The sequence below is a fragment of the Phocoena phocoena genome, chromosome 16 (genome assembly GCF_963924675.1).
Source record: "Phocoena phocoena chromosome 16, mPhoPho1.1, whole genome shotgun sequence".
Classification (NCBI taxonomy): Eukaryota; Metazoa; Chordata; class Mammalia; order Artiodactyla; family Phocoenidae; genus Phocoena; species Phocoena phocoena.
Window position 1 is genome coordinate 24,786,129 of NC_089234.1, and position 23,706 is coordinate 24,809,834.

At 56.2% G+C, this 23,706-nt stretch overlaps 1 protein-coding gene across 1 annotated transcript in view; it reads left to right on the plus strand.

Annotated features, from left to right (window-relative positions):
- The window catches only part of COL17A1 (collagen type XVII alpha 1 chain), a 42,788-nt gene extending 19,082 nt beyond the window's left edge, over positions 1-23,706 (plus strand). Inside the window, exons 17-55 of the mRNA XM_065893738.1 lie at positions 179-400; positions 764-793; positions 1,172-1,198; positions 2,554-2,580; positions 2,683-2,745; positions 3,483-3,587; positions 4,331-4,393; positions 5,269-5,304; positions 5,930-5,983; positions 6,354-6,389; positions 6,921-6,956; positions 7,605-7,667; positions 8,859-8,894; positions 9,163-9,234; positions 10,054-10,080; positions 11,043-11,078; positions 12,886-12,921; positions 13,157-13,237; positions 14,362-14,397; positions 15,882-15,935; positions 16,055-16,096; positions 16,259-16,312; positions 16,780-16,839; positions 17,132-17,158; positions 17,485-17,517; positions 17,598-17,672; positions 17,982-18,032; positions 18,505-18,621; positions 19,093-19,230; positions 19,567-19,635; positions 19,945-20,085; positions 20,575-20,664; positions 20,765-20,875; positions 21,359-21,505; positions 21,788-22,129; positions 22,617-22,754; positions 22,998-23,060; positions 23,216-23,296; positions 23,657-23,706. Of these exons, the coding sequence (XP_065749810.1) occupies positions 179-400; positions 764-793; positions 1,172-1,198; positions 2,554-2,580; positions 2,683-2,745; positions 3,483-3,587; positions 4,331-4,393; positions 5,269-5,304; positions 5,930-5,983; positions 6,354-6,389; positions 6,921-6,956; positions 7,605-7,667; positions 8,859-8,894; positions 9,163-9,234; positions 10,054-10,080; positions 11,043-11,078; positions 12,886-12,921; positions 13,157-13,237; positions 14,362-14,397; positions 15,882-15,935; positions 16,055-16,096; positions 16,259-16,312; positions 16,780-16,839; positions 17,132-17,158; positions 17,485-17,517; positions 17,598-17,672; positions 17,982-18,032; positions 18,505-18,621; positions 19,093-19,230; positions 19,567-19,635; positions 19,945-20,085; positions 20,575-20,664; positions 20,765-20,875; positions 21,359-21,505; positions 21,788-22,129; positions 22,617-22,754; positions 22,998-23,060; positions 23,216-23,296; positions 23,657-23,706 (2,969 nt within the window). The remainder of the gene's footprint in view (positions 1-178; positions 401-763; positions 794-1,171; positions 1,199-2,553; positions 2,581-2,682; positions 2,746-3,482; positions 3,588-4,330; positions 4,394-5,268; positions 5,305-5,929; positions 5,984-6,353; positions 6,390-6,920; positions 6,957-7,604; positions 7,668-8,858; positions 8,895-9,162; positions 9,235-10,053; positions 10,081-11,042; positions 11,079-12,885; positions 12,922-13,156; positions 13,238-14,361; positions 14,398-15,881; positions 15,936-16,054; positions 16,097-16,258; positions 16,313-16,779; positions 16,840-17,131; positions 17,159-17,484; positions 17,518-17,597; positions 17,673-17,981; positions 18,033-18,504; positions 18,622-19,092; positions 19,231-19,566; positions 19,636-19,944; positions 20,086-20,574; positions 20,665-20,764; positions 20,876-21,358; positions 21,506-21,787; positions 22,130-22,616; positions 22,755-22,997; positions 23,061-23,215; positions 23,297-23,656) is intronic.

Here is a 23,706-nt window from a genome sequence, read left to right on the forward strand (position 1 = left end):
CTCATCCTGCTGGTAGCCACGACAGACTGTCTCCCCCAAAATATGCCAACAAAATGTCCCCATGGCATGAAGAAGCCGCCACGGACTCCAGAGCCCCCTTTTCAGGCTCCCCTGGAAGCTTGGAAGGCACTGGCTCGGGGGCCCCTGTGCTGACACTGCCTCCGTGTGTCCATTTCAGCCGAGGAGGTGAGGAACCTGAAAGCGCGTGTGGACGAGCTGGAGAAGGTCAGGAGCAGCGTACTGCTTTACAGCAAGAAGATGGAGAGGACCAGCCAGGACTCCGTGCAGGGTGTCGCGCCGAGGCTGGGCGAGGGTGTCGGCAAATCTGGGCTTGACGGCTACAGTCAAGAAGACCTATGGCAATTCATGAGGGGCAAGCTGATGGCAGAACAGGAAAACGGTGAGCACATCGCCAGGCAAAGGGCCAGTGGCTCCTGGTCCCGGCTCCTGTATGTGGAATGGTACCCATTTAGGGCACTCTCAAGCTCCCCTCATTCAGCCCTCTTGACAGCCCTGGGAGGGAGGGAGGGAGGGAGGACCCGTATTGCTATCCTGTTTTACAGCTAGTAAAACTCAGACCTGGGGAGAATTGCCCATGATCAAGATCACACAACCTGCACACTTTAGAATCAGATTGCTAGTCCTAGCCTCTGTTTCTTCTTACTGTACCACGGTGATCCCCTTCAAATGTGTGTGTGCGTGTGTGTATGTGTGTGTGACACAGAAGTTGTGCGGCTAACTCAGGCTTTGCTGTCTCTTGTAGGAAATCTCCGAGGAAGCCCTGGCCCTAAAGGTATCACAGTGGATGGAGCCCTTTCCCTGCTCTCATTTCCTGCACTTGGAGCTGGGTTTTCTGGGAGGATCAGAAAACTTCTCTTTTTTCCAAATTGAAGGATGAGCAGTGGAAAGATCTTACAGAATCTGTTGGGAGGGTTGAGAATTGGCTGTACAGTCAGAATATCTTAGAATGAGAAGGGAACTAAGGCATCATCTAAGAGAGGCCGAGTGAAGTGCCCGAGAGACGCAGACGGACACTGCGAGGAAGCTACACCACACGCCAGCTCACCTTGAAATGCCATTTACACGCTGTCGGCTGGCCTTAAGATACTAGGAGAGAATGGCCCTTGGGTTCTCACCCCATCTCACAGTTTTCATGTCTTTCTGATTTTAGGTGACATGGGAAGTCAAGGCCCTAAAGGTAAACAAAACCTGGAAAACTTTACCTTAAATATTAGTGAGGGTTGACAGTTTGAAGCAATCAGCAAGTGTCAGAAAACGCACCTCCCACTCCCCTGGCCATGTCCCCTTGTAGAAAGCCCTGCACACCCTCGGGCTTTTGGGACCTGGGGGCTTCATGACAGAGCAAGGCTACATCTCTGGGGCAGCACGGTGGCGCTGGCCCCTTCTCAGGTGTTCCCACGCCAGGGACCCTGAGGAGGCCTGCATCCAGGGCCTGCATCTCCCCCAGCTACAAAGGGCAGCCTGCGGGCCTGCTACTGCACAACCCCTGGGGAGATTTCGAGAAATACAGATTCCTGGGCCCTGCCAGGAATCAGATGCTCTAGGGATGGACCCCCTCCCCCCAGGTTAATTCTGATGAACCAGGTCAGGGATCACCAATCCAGGTGAGAAGCCTGCTCTCAGGGGTTTTAGCCCAGGTAGGCTGGGAATAAAAGCCACCAGTCAGGAATGGAGCACCTGCGGGGTGGGGGGGGGCGGGGGGGAATTCAGTAGGACCAACACCACCTGCCTTCAGGGGAAGTAGGGGCGTCTGGCAGGGAGACAGGACATAGTCACAGGAAAAGGTGCCCCTCAGTGTTGGTTAGCTGGGGGACAGTCACCTGCTAACTTGGGTAGCACAGTGTCGCTGTAGGAAACTGATACATGTCCTCAGAAAAATGGTCTGACAATCACTGGGACAGGCCTAGGGGTGGCAGGAAGATCTTTCCAATCCCAGTGACCACAGAAGTGCCCCTCGATCTAGCTGAGTGGGATCCTTAAGATTTGGGGTATGTAGGAATTGCCGGAAGATTCTGGGCTCTACTCCCAGAGCCTCTGAGGAGCAGGTGTGGGTGGGGCCGTGAGCCTGTGGCCTGGATCAACCCCGGGTGGTTCTGAGGCCAGGGCTGCACAGACCATTCTGAGAATCACTATTGGGAATGACAGGGTCACCCCTCTCTCCTTCCCAGGGGATCCCGGTGCAGGAATTGGGGTTCCTCCACTTGGTGGCCCTCAACTTCAGGATTCCCTGCCCCGACACGCACACCCTGGGTCACTACCTCAGCCCCCCTTCCTCAAGGCTCCAGCTTGCAGGTCCCACACCCCTCCTGACTATAATATAGGATGCCCAGTCAAATGTGAATTACATATAAACACTAAATCACTTGTCACTATAAGTAAAAGTTTATTCAATGTTTTCCTGCAATTCAAACTTAACCGAGAGTCCCGTATTTTTCCTTGCTAAATTTGGCGATCCCACCTGAATTGCACTGGTGGCTCCTTAGGTGACCGGCCTGAGTCCTCTGGCTGACTTTTTTCTCTCTGTTCCCACAGGAGATCGAGGGTTCCCTGGAACTCCAGGTGCGTAGCCTCTGATGGTTCTGCTGAGGTTAAAGGCTGCCCGGTCCTTGCTCCTGGGGTTTGGGAGGAAAGCAGGGCTGAGCTTTTCTTGTGTGTCCACAGGTATCCCTGGGCCCTTGGGCCACCAAGGTCCGGAGGGACCAAAGGGACAAAAAGGCAGCGTGGGTGAGAACCGCTTTTCTGTTCACTTATTCCCTCATTCCCTCATTCATTCATTCATTCAGTAAATGTTCGTTAAGTGCCTGCTGTGTGCCAGACCCTGTTTTAGGTGCTGGGGAGGTGTGGTGAACAAAACAAAACCCTTGCCTACTTTTGGGTGGAGATAAACAATAGACATGATAAATAAGTGAAGTACACAGAGGGAGGAGGTGGCTCGTGAAATGGGAACACAGAGCCCATTGGAGCCTTGGGAGGGCTGAGGGGTAATTGAAAATAGGGCCGGCAGGGAAGGCCTTGCTGAGAAGGTGCCATTTGAGCAAAGAAGTGAAAGTGGGGCGAGAGCCAGGCCTGAGGACATCTGGGGGAACCCTCTAGGCAGAGGGAGCAGCTACACGCCCTGGGGCAATAGTGTGTGCCCGTGGGTCCAGGAGCTTGGGGGGGAACAGGAGGAATGGGGGCCGGTGCTGGAGCCCACTAAGAAGGCAGAGAGTCGGCAGGGAGGGCTTGCAAGGGTTCAGCTTTTACTCCCAGTGAGTAGAGAAGCCGTTTGCAGGTTGGGGCAGAAATGGGACACGATCCACTTGCCTTTTCAAACTCTCTGACTTCTGCTTTGAGTCTGGGCTACAGGAGAGAGAGAGAGGTAGGGAGTTGGGTGTGGACGCTCCAGGCAGGTGTCCCGCCAGCGAGGTGCTGCCTGGGGCATCCTTCGCAGCCCTAACTGAGATGGACATTCCTGTCTTTAGGAGAGCCTGGCATGGAGGGACCCATGGGCCAGAGAGGGCGAGAAGGCCCCATGGGGCCTCGCGGTGAACCAGGGCCTCCTGGGTTTGGAGAGAAAGGAGACAGAGGTAAGAGGTGATTCCTTCACCAGGAGGGTTAGCTGCGTCCACACTTCCTTCTTACATCATTCTCCCTCCCTCTGTCTTTTACTAGCATTAGCTGAGCACCTGCCTTGAGCCAGGGGCTGTGCTGGGCCCTGAAGAGACTGTGGTCTAATGAGGGGGCGTGGGCTGTGCTGTGCGTTCAAGCCTGGGGCTAAGACCCCTGCAGTCTGAGTCCACAGAACATGGTCACAGGGAGAAATGATCTTCCCAGGAGGGGGTGGGGACGAGTCAGGGCTGAGGTGGAGAGCTCAGGGCAGGGCCTGAAGGAAGGCAGAGTGGCGTGCCTGCCCTGGAGCCTCTCATGACTGGAAGGAGGCGGGGAAAGCTTCAGACACAAGCCCAGCCCTGGAGGGAGCTGGGAAGATGTTGCATTAGATACTTAACCGTGAGCCTGCTTTCATCAGGGGAAATGAAGCACAGACACCAGAAATCCTCTCAAGGCCAAAAGATTCACTCTCTCTTAAAAATATTGCTCTACCAGGCAACAAATACTTATTGAGCACCTACTGAGTGCCAGACTTCATGGAATATAGACTCTGGAGGTAGAAACTGAAGGTGTTTTGCTGATTCTTGGCCTCATGGGGGCCCCAGTGGATCAGAGACCACTGGCAGGGTGGGAAGTGTTCCCTCCACCCTGCAAATGACACCACTGGGCTGGGTGGGCAACCAAACTGGGGTACTCTCTCAAAGTGCTTATTTCTCCCCAGGGGATGCTGGTCAACCGGGCATTCAAGGCCCACCTGGTGTCCCAGGTTCTGTGGGTCCCAAAGGTAAGTCAGGTACCCAGACGGTACCTAAGTTTGCCACAACCAGGATGGATCTCAGAGATCCAGGCGCTGGGATCCCAGATGGTCCTAACCCACGGTCCCAGGCCTGTGTGGGGTCGACGGGCCCACAGAGGGTCCCCCCACAAAGAAATCCCTGGGCATCAGGATCGGAGCTGTATTTTTGGCTTTGTGGTGGATTTGGGAGTCACGTTTCCATCTCTCTTTTTTTATTTTTTCCGGTACGCGGGCCTCTCACTGCTGTGGCCTCTCCCGTTGCGGAGCACAGGCTCTGGACGCACAGGCTCAGCGGCCATGGCTCACAGGCCCAGCCGCTCCGCGGCATGTGGGATCCTCCCCGACCGGGGCACGAACCCGTGTCCCCTGCATCGGCAGGCGGAGTCTCAACCACTGCGCCACCAGGAAAACCCTCCATCTCTCTTTGATGGCCCTGTTATGTGGCCCCTAAGTGGGGGGATGGATCTGGAAATCAGAAGTCAGACAATTTCCTTGCTGGCTAGGGCCGAGATGCAAACGTTTGAGAGCAATATGTCTGGACAAGCCAGGCAAATGGGGCCTACTCACAGCGTGATGCCCATCTGGTCCACTCTCCGCCCTGCCCCTGCCCCTACCCCAGCTCAAATGTTTGACCGGGAAGGAGCAAAGGGTCTCTTGATCCCAGCAGCTACAGTTTCCTGCCTAAGGAGGACTTTGCACTGGGATCACTCCTGGACCCACTGGCTCTGGGGTCCTGGTGTGCACACGCAGCCCTCACCTGGGGGTGCGTGCCCCACCCCTTCCACCTGCCACTCACCATGGGGTCAGTCTCCCTGGCCTGTACCCGACCCATCTGATCAGCGTTGTCGTGTTGTCCTCCTCAGGTTCCAGCGGTCTTCCTGGCCCACAGGGTCCCCCAGGTTAGTAGCCTTCTTCTCATAAATAGATGCTATTTCTGAGGTAAAGAGAGGATGTTAAATGGAGAAACAAACATTTTTAAAGCAAAAGAAGCAATTATAAAGAGAGCCTCTAAGAGACACAAAACTCACATCTGCACGTGTGTCCCCTGCGGCTGAGGCTGGTACCGATGGGTCCCCTGAGATCTGTTCTGACCCGACTTGGGGCACGAGGCCCTCCAGCAGCTTCAGCAGCAGGCAGCTCCCAGCCTGCCTTGATCTGAGCAAAGCGCCTGCCTCACCTGGTCCCCTGTGGGCCAGAGCTTGTCCCGCTGTCCTGGGAGTCTCGAGCTGCAGCCCACTCTGTGATGCCGGCCAACGTCTCTGCCAGGGTCCCATGAGGGGTCCTCATCCCCGGGCCTGGTAATCTCAGGGACAAGGAACCTGCACCAGGATTATGTAGCAGGGACATGGGGAGAAGTCTGTGAACAGCAGCCCTTGACTTTTACTCCAGGGAGTGTGTGTGCCTATGTGTGTGTGTACATTTGTGTGCCAGATAGGTGTGTGTACGTGTTGTGTGTCGTGTGCATGTCCATCCCTTCCAAAGCTGGGGACACTCATCCACCCATGTGGTTTCCTCTGTGTGCAGGCTCTGTAGGTCGCCAAGGGCTCCGAGGTGAAGTGGGACTCCCTGGCATCAAAGGTAAGCTGGGGGAAGGGGTTAGAGGGAGGGGACATCACCTTGTAGATGCCACTCACTTAAGAAGGAGGTCTGGGGGACTTCCCTGGCTGTCCAGTGGTTAAGACTCCATGCTTCCAACGCAGGGGGCACGGGTCAAACCCTGGTCAGAGAACTAAGATCCCGCATGCTGTGTGGTACAGCCAAAAAAAAAGGAGGAGGTCTGGGGGGACAGGGTCTGGTGGACATGCCAACAGCCTGTGCAGGCCAACAGGTGCATGAGGGGAAGGGGCAGTCAGGACTGTGGAGGAGCCTGTCTTCAGACACAGACTCTGCCCCTTGTTGGTCGTCCCTACCAAGGCTTTTCACACTAAGGTGTCCATTTCCTTTTCAGGTGACAAAGGACCTATGGGACCACCAGGACCCAAAGGTATGCTTCTCCTGCTGCTGCCCAGACAACACCACAGCCTGCCGACTCCTGGGAACCCAGATGTGACCCCTGTCCTGGTGTCCAAAAACCCATATGACTTGGCTCCTGGACCCTGGGGCTGGGAGGGATCTGAGATTCTAGTCGAACCTCTCAGGGAAACTGAGGCACAAAGAGGAGAAACAGTACCAGCGTCACAATGCTCGGGGTGGCCCTCGGGGTGGCATCGATGCAACACTGAGGCTTCTCCCCTCTAGTGTGGTCCCCCTCTTGCCCACAGCACCCACTGGTGTGACAGCAGGGCCTGGGTCAGTTTGTGGGTGGGCCCTGACCCAGCAGAGATCTATCTAGTGTGCCTTTTGGGCTGTGTTAATGCTGAGTTCTTGCCAAAACTCAGCTGACAGCAGCTTACAGGTGCAGTGGGAACCGTTCTGCAGCCCGGGGTCCCTCTTACTGGGTGAGATTCTTTTCCTTGCTTCTGACTGACGCTTGTTTCCTCCACACCCCCCCACCCCTGCCCCATTTTTATTTTAGGTGACCAGGGTGAGAAAGGACCCCGAGGCCTCACAGGTCAGTCCCACACAGGAATCTACTGTGATCCACTAAAGTCTTTTTGTAAATCCATTGGGTACTGGAGATGGGGGGAAAAAATACAGAAGTAGGAGACAGAATCTCTGTCTAAAACCTTCAGGGGACTTGCAATCCAGAAAAAAGCAGGACAAGATAAAATAAAGCACTGAATGGAGTATAAGCCAGCATCAACATGTATGGTCCAGACAGTAAATGTCTGGGGCAGAAAAGGGAGCTTGTGATTATCTCTGATTCTTTTGAAGAGTTGAGTTGGGAAAATTAAGCTCTTCCCTAAGTGGCAGAAAGTTTGCCCTACTTGTATCCACTTACCTCCTGCCAACTTGCGTGATTAAAAAGGAATTTGACAGTACTAGTGCTTTGGCTACAAGGGCCAGCTTTCTGTTGCCAAGGAAATAAGACTCATACACAGGCCCCTTCAGACCAGGCGTGGCCTCTGGGCCAGTCCGTGCCTACTGCCGGGGGTGGGAGGCCTGACTTTAGAATCAAAGCTGACGCTGTGTCTCCAGCCTCTGGTTGGCACACCAAGCTCCTCTGGTTGGGGAGGTGGCAGGCTTGGGGGTGGCCGGGAGGGTAGAGTGTTCTACCACTGTCAAGCTCCTCCAAACACCTAGTCCATTTCCTTTGCAGGCGAGCCTGGCTTGAAAGGTTTACCTGGTGCTGTGGGCGAGCCCGGGCCTAAAGGAGCAATGGGTGAGTGTCTCACAGCAGCAGACACCATGGGTCTGCCCCGCCACCGTCATCATCATGGCCCTAGAGTTGAGATTCTCCTAGAGCTGCATCTCCCATTCTCTAATCTACCCACCCCTGGTAGAGGCTCCATTTACAGGCTGTTCCTGGATCTGGGCATCCCTCTTGGGGCTCAGAGAGCTGCTGCCGTCTCTAACAGTTTCTTACTGCTCTGGAGGGGCTTGGCAGGATATGGTCCATCTGCCCCGGTTCCTGCCTCTAAGACCCTCAGGCCCTTGGGGAGGAGAAACAAGGGCTGAGGTTCTTTGGAACCCACAGAATTCCAGGCACAGCCCTGATACTCCAGGGTTCAGCCCTTTGGCTGACCCTTACTGAGGGACCTGTCAGCCAGGACAAGGAAGACCCCACATGGGGCCAGGCATTTGACACCACATCCCAGAAGGGTCTAAGCCCCACCAAAGGAGATGTGGTGCATTCATGATCTCATTCATTAACAAAGTGCTAGGAAGCGCTGATGGCGTGCAGGATGCTGTGCTGGGCGAGTAAGATGCTTTACCTCCCTCGAGGGGAGATAAAGCTTGTGTGAGATGACAAGGGCCATGAAAGGTACAGGGTGCTATGTGGAAACAGTAGAGAGAGAAGTTTCTTCCAACCGGAAGGATGAAGGAGATGCCTTTTCAGATGGTTCTAAAAAGTAAAGAATATTTTAATCACATCAATTTAGAAAATGCCACGCAGAGACATGAGTGAGGAAAGACAAAGAGGTGGGAAAAAGCAGGTGGGAAGAGCTGGCCCCGGAAGGACATCACTGTGGATGGAGGTTAGGGTGATGCCTACAGCAGAGGAGACAAGATCTTGGAGAATCTTGACCTCCAGGACCTGGGCCAAATGAGGCCGACGTGTACTGAGCATCTGGTGTGTGTGAGTCCTGTGCCATCGGTGCGGGAGATGCAGTGGGGGCCGTGGAACAGTTCTCAGCAGGAGAAGAGGCATTACTGGTTTAGGAGGAGAGGGCAGGAAAGCTTCACCCTGCAGGTGTGACAACGACAGGGCTTCTTCCACGTCTGATGGCTGCAGGAGGGGATGCATGGGTGCCCCACCTAGGAGACAGCTTGTGAGGCTATAATGCAGTGGAGGGAGGGAGTCCCAGAGTAGCTCCCAGAGTCACTGATGAACTTGCATCTGCTTTCCTAGGACAAGCTGGCCCCGACGGACACCAAGGCCCAAGAGGTTGGTCACTCAGCTGCTCTCCTCACTCCCCCGGCCCGCCACTGCCCCCCCTGCCCACGTCCCAGTGCTCAGCCCCCAGCCCCCCCATCACAAGGCCAGAGGGCGTACATCACAGGGAGGTGTGCAAGGTCCCGGTCTCATCCCCCTCCTCCCTTCCACCTGCCAGCAAGTTACTCAGTAAAACCCCAAGAGACCATTGGCTCCGATGCGTTGGCTGGTCAGCTTGCCTAAAAGGCAAACGTTTCCACGTTGGTCATGCTTTCTCTAGGGGAACAAGGTCTTCCAGGGATGCCCGGAATCCGGGGCTTACCAGGACCTTCTGGAGACCCAGGAAAGCCAGGTAACAGAGTGGGAAGCGGGAGCTGGCCATGGTGTGTGTGTGTGTGTGTGTGTGTGTGTGTGTGTGTGTGTGTGTGTGTACCTTCCTTAATCCATTTTCCTCTAGCAGCTCATTAGGAAAATGCCACAGCTGCTGGCTAGAGCCGGGCACAGCGGCTGTGAGTCCTGACACCTGAGTCACCAAGTCTGGCAACTTGGAAAAGAGAGATCAACACTGAAAGCAAGGAGTTCTAGAAAGGGGCAAGGAGTCTCCTAAACATGGTAGTTTATCACCACCTCAGTGTCTGGGTCCCCTGTGGACCCCCTTGGGCCGTGCCTGGACCCTCGCCAATAGCCACCAGCCTGGGGAGATAAGCCGTTGTTAGGGTCTCCACCAAAGGCCCAGCAGGAGCAAGATCCTCAGGGCTGCAGGAGGAACAAATCAAAACAAGCCAAGAAAGCCGGGAGGACAAGGTGGCAATCCTCAGGGGCCGATGAGGAACAGGGGGCCTCTGGGCTCCTTTGGTGGGCGCACAGATGGAGAGCACCCAGGAGGGAGCCTGGGGGCAGCATTAGGGGTCAGTGGATGTGTGAACTTTTGGGGTTGGTAGCTCTCAGACACCAAAGGGTCTTGAGCCCAAATGGGCTAAGAACCATCCCCTGATGGAGCAGTGAGTCAGAAAACTGCTCTCATCCAGGGCTGCGAGGACCCTGGAGTCCGGCTGCCCCAGACACGGGGTTCGTCCTCCTGCACCCACCAATCCCTTCTGCCCGCTCCTGCTGCTGAGGGGTCGGCTCCTCTGCCCTTCAACTCTCCTCTCATGTCTTCTACTCTCCGTAGGTCTCACAGGACCCCAAGGACCTCAGGGTGAGTCATCGGGTCACTGCCACTTCAAATGCCACCGCCAAGCCTCCCAATCCCGGCATTCAGCAGATGCTTCTCCAGTCACCTTAGTGCTTCCTCTCCTTCCCTCACTCCCCCAGCAAAAATGGGTTCAGGTCATTTTGATGTGAGTCTTGAGAAACACCTTAGGAAGCAAAACTAGGCACAGAACAATCTAGAAAGCCATTCTAGGAGAGACGAGTTTAGATCACGTGCGAATGCTGTCTGCCTGAGCCTGGTCCCCTTTGGTGCAGGGACCCCCAAGAGGAGGCTCCAGGCCCAGGAGTCCCATTAGCCCCACAGAGGCCCACATCCCCTGTGGCACGGTAGGGAGTGGACACTCATCTCATGCAGAAGGGCCCGGCCTCCCTGGGACAGCCTCAGTGTCAAAACCTGTCCGACAGTTGGACAGTGTGCACCCACTTGGATTTGAGAAGCTGTCACCACACCAGCCCCAACTCCTAAAGGAAATCAGGCAAGGATGTAAAATAAAACCAGACAGCATCACCCCTCAACAGTTGAGCGCACAGGGATATCTTTCAGATGCTCCCTGGTGGAGCTGTGGACAAAAGCAAGAGGGGTTGTTGCATCAGATACAGGAAGCCCAGCCCCTACTCCCCCAGGCTGCAGGGACGGTGGGTTACAATGGCCGCTTTGCAGGCTGCAGGGGACTCATCACCCAGAGGGACTGGGATCCCCCAAAGCTGGACCTGTGAGCCTCTGCCTCCAGCCCAGCTGTTGCTCCATTTCCTAGAGAGGGAGAAGGGCTCAGAGCAAGAGGCTCCCTCAAGGGAGCTGGGCTAAGGTGGAAGGTCGAGCCAGGTGGGTCTGCAGGTTTCAGTCAGCAGTTGTGGCCTTGCCAGTGACAGAGCGCCAGGTACTACCACAGGGGGTCTGGAATTGCTGGCCCTCAATCATCCTGACTGACTTGTTTTCAATCACACCAGGACTTCCTGGGACCCCCGGCCGACCAGGGGCTAAAGGTAAGTGATTTTCCAAATTAGACAGTCACCGGTCATTTTGGCAGGAGGGGAGGCATTGGCAGGAGGGAGGTCCCTCTGTGGCCAGAGCCTGGATCAATAGTGGCATCTAGTGGCTTCAGTGGAAGGCTGTGAGGCTGGGGAGCCAGGGATTCTTCTGACCATTTGAGCCCAGAGTCCTCAAGCCCCACCCTTCCCCCCACAATCCAGAGCCTCGCTTTGGTGCCTGGCTGTCTCCAAGCCCTCGATGGAGGAGGATCTGCAAGGGTGCTGTCCCCACCGCTGACTCTGTAATGCCCCCCACGAGTGCTCTGTCCCCTCACTTAGGCGTGGTCCCCCCATGATGTGCCTCTTCCCTGGGACAAGTGTTATGGTCCACACAGGCCTCAGTGTAACGGGGACACTGCCACCCCCTTTCTGAGAGGGGGCTTTGATGCAGGCAGGGAGGAGCCTCTCAGATGTTACTAAGAGGCCAAAGTCAGAGTTCTCAGAGGGGCATCCTCAGGACTCAGACTCTTACATGTAGGGCGACATTCGCATCTGGTTCTGGGCCATCAGACCCCAACCCTGAGCCAGTCCAGGAAAGGGGCTGCTCAGGGACGGTCCTTCTCCTTCTGTCCCTGTGACCCCACGTTCCTGAACCCTGAGGTTCGCTGGAGCTGCCCTCTGTCACTGTCACCTTGGGGGGGGACCTGCTTTCCAGAAACTATGGCTAACAATGGGTTGGGCCAAGGAGTTCTTTCAAGAACATCCCAAGCAGACACGTCTCTGGGTCCACAGATCTGCTCATGGATTGATGGCATCTTTAGTAAAAGATCAGAGGCTTGGGGATTCTCGAGGAGAGACACCCTGCCCTTCTCCAGGGCCTGTGACTTTCTGTCCAGCGTGCACAGAGGTGGACATTGTACCTGACACTGGATTGTGTTCCAACAAAAAGAAAGTCAAGTGCTTTCTCTTGGCCTTGACCTCGAGGGGCTGGCAGATTGCAAGCTTCCCCAAAGGAGGAAATCAGTATCACCCCTCAGCGTGTGGATGACTGAATTGCCCTCAGGCCTTGGGAAATGACAAAAATGTCCCAGAAGAATCTCCAGTCAAGGGTTTTTCCATCCTCTACTTCACTCACTTGGTTCTGCAGAATGTGGATTTCCATCACGATAGCCTTGGGAAAGTGTGAATCTGACATTCCCTTCTTGGAAGTCCTCCATGCACATTCGCATTTTCAACCCTCTAAGACGCAAGGCAGAGAAGAGATCTGTTAACCTTTACATGACTCGGAGTTTCCCAGACCACAGAACCCCCTCTTGACTCTGTGCAGACCCTACTACTGTCCCAGGGAATTAGCACCTGAGGGGCACTGGAAACCAGGCTCTACCCCGCAGGCTCACTGCCTCTGCTCTTTGACCTCTCAGTGCTTTTTGCACCTAAAGCAATTCCAAGTAAGAGCCTGCAGTGCCCAGTGTGGGAGAAGATAGAGTGTGGGAGGGGGAACGACTACTGAGTCAGCTCATTCTGGCCTCACCACAAGGCAAACTCTCCAACATCCACAAATGAAGCCTCTTCGCAGAATCCCAGCTTCTTCCAAAAGCTAATGTGGGCCAAGAAGATTGATGCTCAAGCCTCCAGGGTCTCCAGCGCAGAGATTGGTGCTTAATGCATCCTGTATGCTCCCCTTCAGTTCATCAAAATGCCTTCAGCCTGAGGGTTAGAAGCCCAGGAGTGGGTCTCAAATGCAATCAGAAGCCTTGAAAATGATTCATTGAGCCACTAATTGAGCCTGGGAATAACCACTCTCCTTTGCCTCCCCTCCCAGGTGAACCGGGAGCTCCAGGCAGGATCGTGACTTCAGGTAGGTAGACCCTGCACTGTGTACAGCGCGTCCGCCCTGGCTCTGCCTCAACAGCCTGCAAGTCCGCGGGCTCCGTGCTTTGGGCAAGGTGCAGTGCTGAACTCTTCCAGTCAGAAGTGAGGAGGGTCGGGGGATTTCAGACGTAATACTGGCCCAACCTGGCCCACAGTCTGGCCTGGGTCCCCTCTGAGCGAGGAGAGTGGGGCTCAGCGTTCAACGTGCCTTCTGTTTTCAGAGGGATCATCGACTCTCACTGTCCCAGGTCCCCCGGGACCTCCTGGAGCCATGGGACCTCCAGGACCTCCAGGTGCCTCAGGTCAGTCTGTTTTCTTGCTTTGCCCCAGATCAGCATCAGGCCTTGGTTGCATCTGACTATAGCAGCATTCGCTCAAATCCTGAAACCCGGGCCGGAACCCGGGGAAGAGTAGGAAGGAGCTGAGAAAGCCCCTCCCAGACAGCCTGGTGAGCCCTGATCACTCCCCGGCACGTATCCTAAGCCCTGCATGGCATTGCTTCACTAGGTCCCCGCAGTACCGTTGGAGGCTTGAGCAGGTAAATGACACGCCTAAGGTCACACGGGTAAGAAATAGCAGAGTCAGGGTTCGGCCCAGGTCCTTCTGCCTCCAGAACCAGTATTGACTCGTCAGAGTCAGTCCTCAAATTGTTTCCTCTTGGAAAACAACTTGATAATATGCATCAAGAGCAACAAAAGTGCGAGGAATCTATTTGAAGCAAATAGCCCCAAATTGTCCAACAATAATGAGATGGCTACAAAAATATGAAGACTTAAAGTTGTTAGCAGATAACAGTGTTATTTAAAAGGGCAGGTAACACAACGTTGTAAATCAGCTATACTCCAATAAAAATTTTTTTTTAAATAAAAGCAGAATACTCGATAAGGTGTGCTCTGTAGTTGCAACTATATTTATATAAGATAAAAGAATGCTGGAAGGAAATACAACAAAATGCCTGTAAGTTAAAGAATTGTGGGTGATACTTTTTCTATTTATCCAAAATGCCTGTTTTTTTATATCTATTTTTTAATTATTTAAAATGTTTGTGTGTAAATGAAATACATTATTTAATATGACAAATGCAAGTATGGATCGGCCTTCCCTCCTGATAAACTCCAGTGAGACTGGGGACACTGGGGGTGTTTAGAAGTCCCTAACCATCAGAGGACAGTGTCAGAGAGGGCAGTCCTGCCCATCCCAGGGGCCCCAGTGCCTGGCAGAGGAATTCTCACTGGAATGGACCACAGGGCTGGTCTCAAATTGCTTATTGCTTTCAAATAAGCAAGATGACCTCTTTGGGCCACTGTTCCATGCCTTGTGAGGAAGGTACTTAATGTACCCAGGCACCTGTCTTTTCTTCAGTTCTTTCTAGAACTCTGCCCCTAGAGGTGTGATAAAACCTTTTCTTCCCCAACCCCATTTCCAGGCCCCATCGGCCCAGCTGGTCTCCCAGGACAGCAAGGTATGTCACACCCTGAAAGAACGCATGACTGTAGGCTGTGGAGAGCTTCCTTCCTGGGGTGGCCCTGCACCCCATCTTTAAGTGAGAGATGTGCACGTTGGGAAGGGAGGTGAGGGGCCACTGGGCTCTTCTCCAAGGCCCCGGCAAGGCCTCCATAGCCAGAGGAGACACCTCCTCCCACCTTCTTCCATGTTTCTGAGAAGGTAGGGGTCCTCCCGAAAGGGAGATTGAAGCTCTTGGGTCAGGATCAAGCTCAGCTATCTTCACAGGCCTCAGGCCTCTGGTGACCAGATCCTGAGAATCGTGTCACTGTCCAGCAACTTATCCAAATATCAAAAAACGGACTCCAGGTCCTCCCGGGGTGTGTCTTGTTCCCAGCCAACACTCTGGCCCTGCCAACAGTCAGCTCCGCTTGGCCCTGCCCCACCCCGAGCACCTGGGCGGCTCCAGAGAGAAAGCACTGACAGCTGCAGGTGGTGTCCCCCAACTCTGTGTCCTCCCCACAGGCCCGCGAGGGGAGCCAGGACTTCCTGGTGAATCGTTCATGGGCAGCAGCAGCTCCATCTCTGAGGTCCTCTCCGCCCGTGAGTGCCACCGTGTTCTCTGGGACAGGTGACACAGGGGTGGGAGTGGGAGAGGTGGCCATGCACTGGGGCCTGCGGCAGCGGCACCAGTGAGTCATCGTGAGCCCCAGTGTAAGGATGGCCAGTTCCTCTGAAACGCAGTGCTCGCTGAGAAGGAACAGCAGGGGTTTTATCAGCTGTGGAGGATGAGTCACAGGGGATGGTACAGCTGTCAGAGAGGCTCTCTGGATTCCAGGAGGACCAGGGTCACGTGAGGCCTCTGAACCCAGCCCTGTGAGTGTGACCGGAGGAGTCCTGAACCCCCCACACCATGAATAACGACGAGGGTCCCTGGGTTCTCAGCCACAGGCCCGGCCTAGGAGCACTGACTCCTGGGTCCTCCGGTTCCCAGAGTCCTTTAAAGAACCCAGGCAGAGATGCCGCTGGGCCTCCCACCTGGGCACCTGGACACTTGAACAGCAAAGACAACGCTAGCCCTCGTCTAACAGTCACCATGTGCCAGGCGCTGTGCCTTGTCGTCCCACAAGGCCCTTGTGATGTAGATCTTGCGCCTCTGGTTTACAGTGGAGGAAGCTGAGGCTGAAAGGTCAAGAACTTGCCCACAAGCTGGCAGTGATGAGGCAGGATTTGAACTCAGGCTGTCTGACACCGAAGCCATGCTCTTAATCATCACTGCACACCCCCATCAGCCACCAGGGAGCTCCACTCAGCCCTGCCCTGCCTCTGAGCAAAAGGCATCTCTAGCAGAGGGGCCCTTGGAGGGTCCTGTGCCACGACCCATGACCCATGGCCTGGTGTGTGGGTGTAAGCACCAGCACCGAGGATCCTGGTGAGGGGTGAGGCTGGCGGAGAGCAGCCTCATGACAGCTTTTGCTCATTTCTGGTTTCTCCTTTCCACAGAGGGTCTTGATTTACGAGGTCCCCAAGGCCCACCTGGACCACCTGGGCCACCAGGTGAGCACCTCAGGGATCTTTGGAAGGTGGGGAATCTTGGGGGCAGGGGGCTCAAGGCACTTAGTGAGGAAGCCAAGATCCTGGGTTCAGCATTGCCTCTTCCTCACCCTCTTCTACAGGACCATCCATTCCAGGACCCCCAGGACCCCGAGGCCCAGCAGGTGAGAGCTGAGCAATGGGAGATGAGAGGCGATGGGACCCAGAGCCCAGGCGTCTTCCGGGCCGGCTCTTAGGAAAGAGCTTCTCTGTCACTTCTGCTCCTGGGCAGAGTGTTCCTGGCCCACCTCTTGGCATTAATAGGTCTTGGGTGCTCTCTTATCTAGGGGAAGGCTTGCCAGGCCCACCAGGCCCACCAGGATCTCTCCTGACCAGCTCAGGTAATGCTGGGGAGTCAAGTCGCTCCTGTTCTCTACCTCAGCCCCAGCCCCAGCACATGCCATGGTCATGGGCACACAGCCTTTCTGACCTACTCACCATGCTTTCTCCTTCTGACTTTCCACCGTGAGTGTGTTTGCATAAACTCCATGCTACCTGTTGCGTGGAGAGAAGGTAACTGATGCCAACCCAGCCACCCTGAGAATCCCTGGTTGCCCAGCCAGGGGGAGATCTGCCTTTGGGAAGCTTCTGGGCCAACTGGGGAGACCTAGTTCCTGTCCTCAGGGAGCCCAGCTCTGATAAAGTGGGTAGGACACATGCTCGTGAAATGAGATAAACACTGACAGTATAACAGAAGCATATGGAAATAACTTTAGAACATACTTTAGCCCAGAACTTGTCTCTAGTGGAAAATTCATCCATCCATCCATCCATCGTCCACACTCAAAACTATTTCCTTCCTCTACAGAGACCTTCTTCTCTGGCCCTCCAGGCCCACCTGGCCCCCCAGGCCCCAAGGGAGAGCAAGGTGAGCACAGTGTCTTAGGGAGCGCAGGAGCCTGACCCAGCTGGTGGCCGGGAGAGCTCTGATGAGGCTGGATGAGCGGGCCTTCACCCTGCTGCCCTATCCCATTAGGAGCTCAGCAGCCTGCAGCAGGGCGTGGGGGGTGGTCGGAAGCTCTGCCAAGAATATCCGCCTCTGCCTTGTCCTGATGGGAGGAGAGGCACGAGGGGCCCTGGAGCCCCGACCCCTTCCCCATGGGCCCCTTGCAGTCACAGCATCTGGGTGGGAACTGTCTCATGACTGTCTTCTCCTCCAGGTGCCCCAGGCCCCCGAGGACACCAAGGTACAGTAGAACTGGCATCAAACAAACCTGGGGTAGGGGTGGGAGTGGCAAAGGCTGACCTTCCAAGATCCCTGAGCTTCTTGAGTTTGGTCCAGATGAGGGTAGATCAGTGTGTCTCTGATGGTTGAGAACTTGCGAGCGTGTGTGCGTGCGTGTGTGTGTGTATGTGTGTCTGTGTGGCAGCTCTAGATACTACCCAAGGACCGGTGCTGCCCCAGCCATCATTAATCTTGGGGAGCCTTGGGAGGGAGGTGGTGTCTTGGGCTGGGGCATGGGGAGAGGGAGGCTGACACAGCTGACTGTCCCCTCTCTGCTGTGTCCCTCAGGCGAGCGAGGCCTCCCAGGGTTCTCAGCCTCAGGTAAGTGCTGAGCCCCCTGCTGCCGGCTCTGCCGGAGCCTCTCCCCACCTGGCTGACTGCCCTGTGTTGTTGGCCTCCAGGCTCCAGTTCTCTCGGACTCAACCTACAAGGACCGCCAGGCCCACCCGGCCCTCAGGGACCCAAGGGTGACAGAGGTCAGTGAAGGCGGGGAGGAGTGGGAGCAAGGCTGGCTCCCAGAGCCCGAATAGAGGGCAGCGAGTACTTGCTGATGCTACAGCCTTGGGAGGAAGAAGAGGCTGAAGAGAGGAGAGCCTGGAGGGAGAAAGGGACGGTTGTGGGGATACAGTCTCTGCCCAGGGAAGCTGTGACACCATTGCAGAAATGAGACTGAGAAACATGGGACAGTTGTTGAGCCACAGCTGACAGTGTGGTTGAACTTGAGGAACCAGGGGAGGCTTCCTGGAGGAGGTGATGCAAACAGAGCTGCTTGTTTTGGATTCCAGGTGACCCCGGAGTCCCAGGGGCTCCCGGCATTCCCAGTGGGCCCTCTCGAGGTAAGAACCAAAGGTGCCCAAAGTTCTTCTCTCTTTCTTCAAGCGAGGGTGATCATGCCAGTGAGGATATTAATTAACTAATTCATTCACTTATCCACGATTCAGTGTTGATGAGATACTTTCTCCACGTGCTGGGATCTCTGAACTGCCTTTAAGGAGGTTACAAGTTAGCGGGGGTGGGAGGGAAGGATGCCTGCACGATAAAGATGACTAGCAACGCCGATGATGAATGATGGCGAGAACAGAGCCTGGGAGCTAGAGGTTCAGGGGCGAGGGAGGCCATGTGGGCGGTGAGCAGGTTGCCGAAGGAAAGGGAGGGCTCGGCCTGGGAGAGCTCCTAGGAGCTCTTTGCCACTGTCTTAGTTCTCCTACTGAGAAAGAATCTCCCTCCTCAGACTATAAAAGCATTGCCTGGGCTCCCTTGTTGGACCCCAGGGTGGAGAGACCAACTCAGAGGCTTTCTCTCCTGCAGGGGGATCGTCATCGAGCACCATGTTCATGCAGGGCCCACCAGGGCCCCCCGGGCCTCCAGGCTCCATCAGCAGCTCCGGCCTGGAGATTCAGCAGTACATCTCTGACTACATGCAGAGTGAGTGCCCGGCGTCTGAGTGGGGCAGCGTGCGTGTGTGTGTGTGTCCACGTATTGATACATAGACTTGTCCTCACCCCAGCAGAGGCTCGTACACCCTCATGCTCATCCACATGCACGTGCGTACACACACACACACACACACTTTCACACTGGTGTGCACTCCCCCAACCTCATCCGTGTGCTGTGGAGGTGAGGGTGTGATTTCCACACGTGGGCACCAGAGCTTTGTCAAATGGGTGGCTGACTGGAGTCTCGTTAGTCCACAGCCATGGAGATCCACCTGGCCCAGCACAGAGTCTGCCTCAGTTTCTCCATCTATAGCAAGGGGAGTCTAGGCTCCCTGCTGGCCCTGCCTTGGCCTGTGTGGGATGGGTGGGTGCATTTCCTCAAGTGCTTCAGGTCACCTCTGTGGGGAGGACACGCCCTCTTGGGGACAAGCCTGACTTTGCTTTATTTCCTTGTTGGCAGGTGACAGTATCAGGTCTTATCTATCTGGAGTTCAGGGTCCCCCAGGCCCACCTGGTCCCCCCGGGCCTGTCACCACCATCACGGGTGAGACTTTCAACTACTCAGAGCTGGCCAGCCTCGTCGTGAGCTACTTACAGAGTAAGCCTCTCCCCACCCCCTGTAATGACACCTTCCTCCCAGGGTTCACGGTTATTCCTGGAGCCTCATCTCTTAATTGGCTGTTTGCTTTGCCCTTTTTCTGAATGCGATGTTCAATGCTGAATTCACGGTAATCAGGCCACCGAATCTAGCTTCAAGAAAGGTTTGTTCAGATTAAGAAATATAGAAATAAGAAATTATAAATGGCCTGCTAACACCCCCGTGCATTCATTTCCCCCAAACGGAAACAGCTGGTTGACTGGGTCTGTGATTCTGGAGTAATGAGTGCGTTGCTTCAGTACCAGCTAAGCAGGTAACCGGTTTCCTTCCCCACAGCTTCGGGGTACAGCATCAGCACGTCCTCCACCTCCATCTCCTCTGAAGACATCCTGGCTGTGCTCCAGCGTGAGTCGGCTGTGGTGGGCTAGAGGGTGGGGTGCCTTCCCTCTCTCCTGGCCGCACTTGTCAGGAACACTTGGCGGTCCCTTGGGACAAGGAGCCACTCCCTCCTCGCTCCCAGCAGCCAGCTGGAAAGGGGGCATCAGCTCTCCCCTCGAAGGCCAGGCAACCAGGCAGGAGCCCCTTCAGCTACCGGAAGCTTGTTGATGTCCCCCTGGGGGGTCTGAGAACCCCCCGCTCACATGTCACTCGGGCCAGTCTGTGGGGAGGTTAGGCTGGACGTGTGGTCCATACTGGCGCCTCCTCTCCTTTCAGGGGATGACGTGCGTCAATATCTACGGCAGTACCTGATGGGCCCTCGGGGTCCCCCAGGGCCACCAGGAGCCAGTGGAGGTTGGTCCCTCCAGTCTCTGGACTACGCAGAGCTGAGCAGCCGCGTCCTCAGCTACATGTCCAGTGAGTGTCCGCCTCCGTGGCAGGGCAGGCAGCAGGGCGGGACATCCCGGAAATGGCCCCCTGGCCCGCTCCCGCCAGGCTGCACCCAACCCAGAGGGAGGGGGGGCGCTTCAGAGCTGTTCAAACCTGTGGCTCCAGAGCAGGTCACGGAGCTGGGCGAGGGAAGCCAGAATGAGTGTCCCGGGCACCGTCCCGCACACGACTCACATGCACACACGCACACTCCCACGCACCCAGCAGGAGGAGGGCTGTGGGCACTTCGGACCTGCACTCGTCCCGGCCCTGGGGCCTCTCCTCCGTGGTGCCGTTACCCAGGGTCTCGCGTCCGCGTTACCCTCTGCCGGTCTCTTCCCGCTGCCCCTCTCGCCCCTATCCCAGCCTCCGCTTCTGTTCAGGTTGCTTCTGTCTGGCTTCCTCTCTGACACGGTGTTTCCATCTGCCCTTCCCTGTCTGATCTGCATCCATCGCAACTTGGGATTTGTTCCTCAGGCTCCGGAGTCAGCATTGGGCTTCCTGGCCCCCCAGGGCCCCCAGGCTTGCCGGGAACATCCTACGAGGAGCTCCTCTCCTTGCTCCAAGGTAGGGCCGAGCAGGGCCATCTGACCGAGTGCTTTGGGGTGGACGGCAGAGCTCCTTGGCCCAGACTGTGACCGATCCTTGCTCTTCCTTGGTGTCTCAGGGTCTGAATTCAGAGGCATTGTTGGGCCCCCAGGTCCCCCTGGGCCACCAGGGCTCCCAGGCAGCGCGTGGTCCAGCATCAGCATGGAGGACCTCTCGTCCTACCTGCAGAGTAAGGAGTGAGGCAGGCGAGGGCTGCAGCCTGACCTCCAGGGCTCCCGCGGGTCTGAGCCAGGGCAGCCATGGAGGGCTCAGCCCAGGCACCAGTCCTCCTAGAGCGGGTACAGGGCCGGGCTCTGGGGCCCTGGAGGGGGACACACTTGACGTTGAGGTGCTTTCAGCCCTGGCAGGGGGAGAAGTGGGGGGACACCATGCGTCCAAGTCACGAGAGAACTCAGGGGCCATAGGGTGACCAGGTGCCCAGCCGGGAGCCCCAACTCCCAGCGGCAGAAGGGCTGAGGGGAAGGGATATGATTTGGGTTGAATGAGGCCCGGGACTGGGGGTGGAGAGCAGCGGGGAGCAGTCACCCCAGGGGAGGACGGGACACGCGTGTGGGGGCCTCCCTCACTGCCTCCTTCCAGACGGGCCCAGGCTGGGAGTTCCGCGGTCCTGGCAGGGGATCCCTGATCTTTCTTTCTCTTGCCCCCTGCTCAGCTGCTGGCTTGTCATCCATCCCAGGCCCTCCCGGTCCCCCTGGCCCCCCAGGCCCTCGAGGGCCCCCGGGTGTCTCAGGAGCTCTGGTGACATACGCAGCTGAAAACAGCGACAACTTCCGGAGTGAGCTGATCAGCTACCTCACAAGTGCGTGTCCCTGACGTCACTCTCCTTCCTCCATCCCCTCCCAGACCAGGCAGCTCCCTGTGAGAGGGGCAGCCAGCGGGGCTTGAAGGGAACTGGAGGCCAAACACATAAGCCGCCCGGGTCCGTCGAGGAAGCCCGGCTTCCTCCTAGCCCACATGCTCCCGCTCTGTGCGAGTTCACATCCTGCTCAGGGGTGCTGAGGCCCTGGGAGAGACACCCCCAAGTCCCACATCTTTCTCTCCCCCAGACCTGGCTCCCACTAATGCCGCTTCTTCCCCACAGGTCCTGATGTGCGCAGCTTCATCGTCGGCCCGCCGGGTCCTCCCGGGCCCCAGGGTCCCCCCGGGGACAGCCGCCTGGTGTCCACGGACAGCTCCTACAGCCGGGGCAGCAGCTCTTCTCTCGGTCGGGCCTCTTCCTACGGCTCCTCCACGGGCATAGGAGGAGCAAGCGGAGGCTCCCTGGGCGAAGGGGGAGCCTTTGGCCTGGACACGGGCCGGGGCCGAGGCTATGGGGCAGCGGCAGAAGGCGGCACGTATGGCGGTGACGGTGGTTTCGGGGCCAGCTTTGCTGGAGGTCTGGATTACAACGAGCTGGCCGTTCGGGTGTCTGACAGCTTGCAGCGTAAGTGGGGACACGTAGGCTTCAGCGCTGCGGGGTTACGGGAGCATGTGAGCATCTCCACATCCAGTAGGACAGCAGTTCTGGAATCAGACAGGCAGGGACTGAAGACAAGCTTAGTTTAAGGGGCCCAGTTGGGACTGCAACCTATGTTGCAGGGAACAGAGATGCTGGGGTCTTTGTCCTTTGTTTTCCTAGAGGAGTCTATATGACTATGAAGGTTTTCTGGTGGGGCTGAGGGAAGGCTGTTGACTAAGAAGCCCTTTCCCGGGCGGCTCACCAGCACAGCTATGCAGTAAAAGGCCTGTGAAACAAGCCCACGGAGGCGAGACGTGCCTGTCAACAGGGGAGGCTAAGGAGACTCTTCCCTCGCTGCTGCACAGAAGAGTTTGGGATGGGAGCTAGACAGTCAGAGGGCACCGCGCTCCCACCGTGAGGAGGGTGCCGGGTGACCCCTGCTGCCTGTGGCCACCCACTCTGGTTTTTACAGGTCAGGGCCTGCTCCAAGGGATGGCCTACACTGTGCGGGGCCCACCAGGCCGGCCTGGGCCCCAGGGGCCCCCTGGCATCAGCAAAGTCTTCTCCGCCTACAGCAACGTGACCGAGGACCTCATGGACTTTTTCAGAAGTAAGGGCATGCCCCGATTACTTTCCCAACACTTCACTTGCCGTGTAGTCTGCTCCACAGAAACCAGTCTCCCCAAAAATCTTGTTAACACTTGAGATGCTGAAAATCGGATAAATTCTGAACCGTTTTCTTCTTACAAGTCCAAACTCTACCACTACCTGCCTGCGTTAGTCTGAACAAATCACTTTACTTCCCAAGCTCCAGGATGAGCTCTCGTCTAAGGCCAGTTTTTCCCCCTTGCAGCGTATGGAGCCATCCCAGGACCCCCTGGGCAGAATGGAGAGATGGGCATCCCTGGCCCCAAAGGTAAGTGGTGGCAGGAAACAGCCACCAGGATCCCGTGTTAACGACTGCCTCTTGTGGGAAGCAGCTCCCTTGCCAGCGCCATGCTGGGAACGTGTGCGGCTCCTTCAGGCCCTGCACTGTGCCTCGCTTAGCCGTGCCCCTTTCTGTCCTCCTAGGTGAGAGGGGCCCTGCTGGGCCACCAGGTCAGCCTGGACCACCCGGCCCTCGAGGACACAAGGGAGAAAAAGGAGACAAAGGTAAGCCTCACTTGCCACAGTTCCTGGAGTGCTGGGAAGCAGGCCACGTGTTCCAGAGCAAGCCTGAAAATTTTAGGCAAATGCCAGCTACGAAAGGCAGGCACTGGCAACAGCATACTTTGTGTACCTATCAAATGAACAGCCAGGGAGAAAGGAAGAAGAGTGTCAATGCAGGGAGGAAGAGGAGAACCAGGCTGGTAATGAAATAGGGTAATCAATTTCAATCAGTTGACAGTCTTACAAAAGAGTTCATCTTTCAAGCCGGTTTTGTAGTAGTCACAGTTACTGTAATTACCCAAGCGGAAGTCCCCACAGACCACAGGACATTTTCTAACTTCCCATTCATCTTCCAACTTCTAGGTGACCAAGTCTATGGCCGGAGAAGGAGAAGCATTGCCGTCAAGCCATGA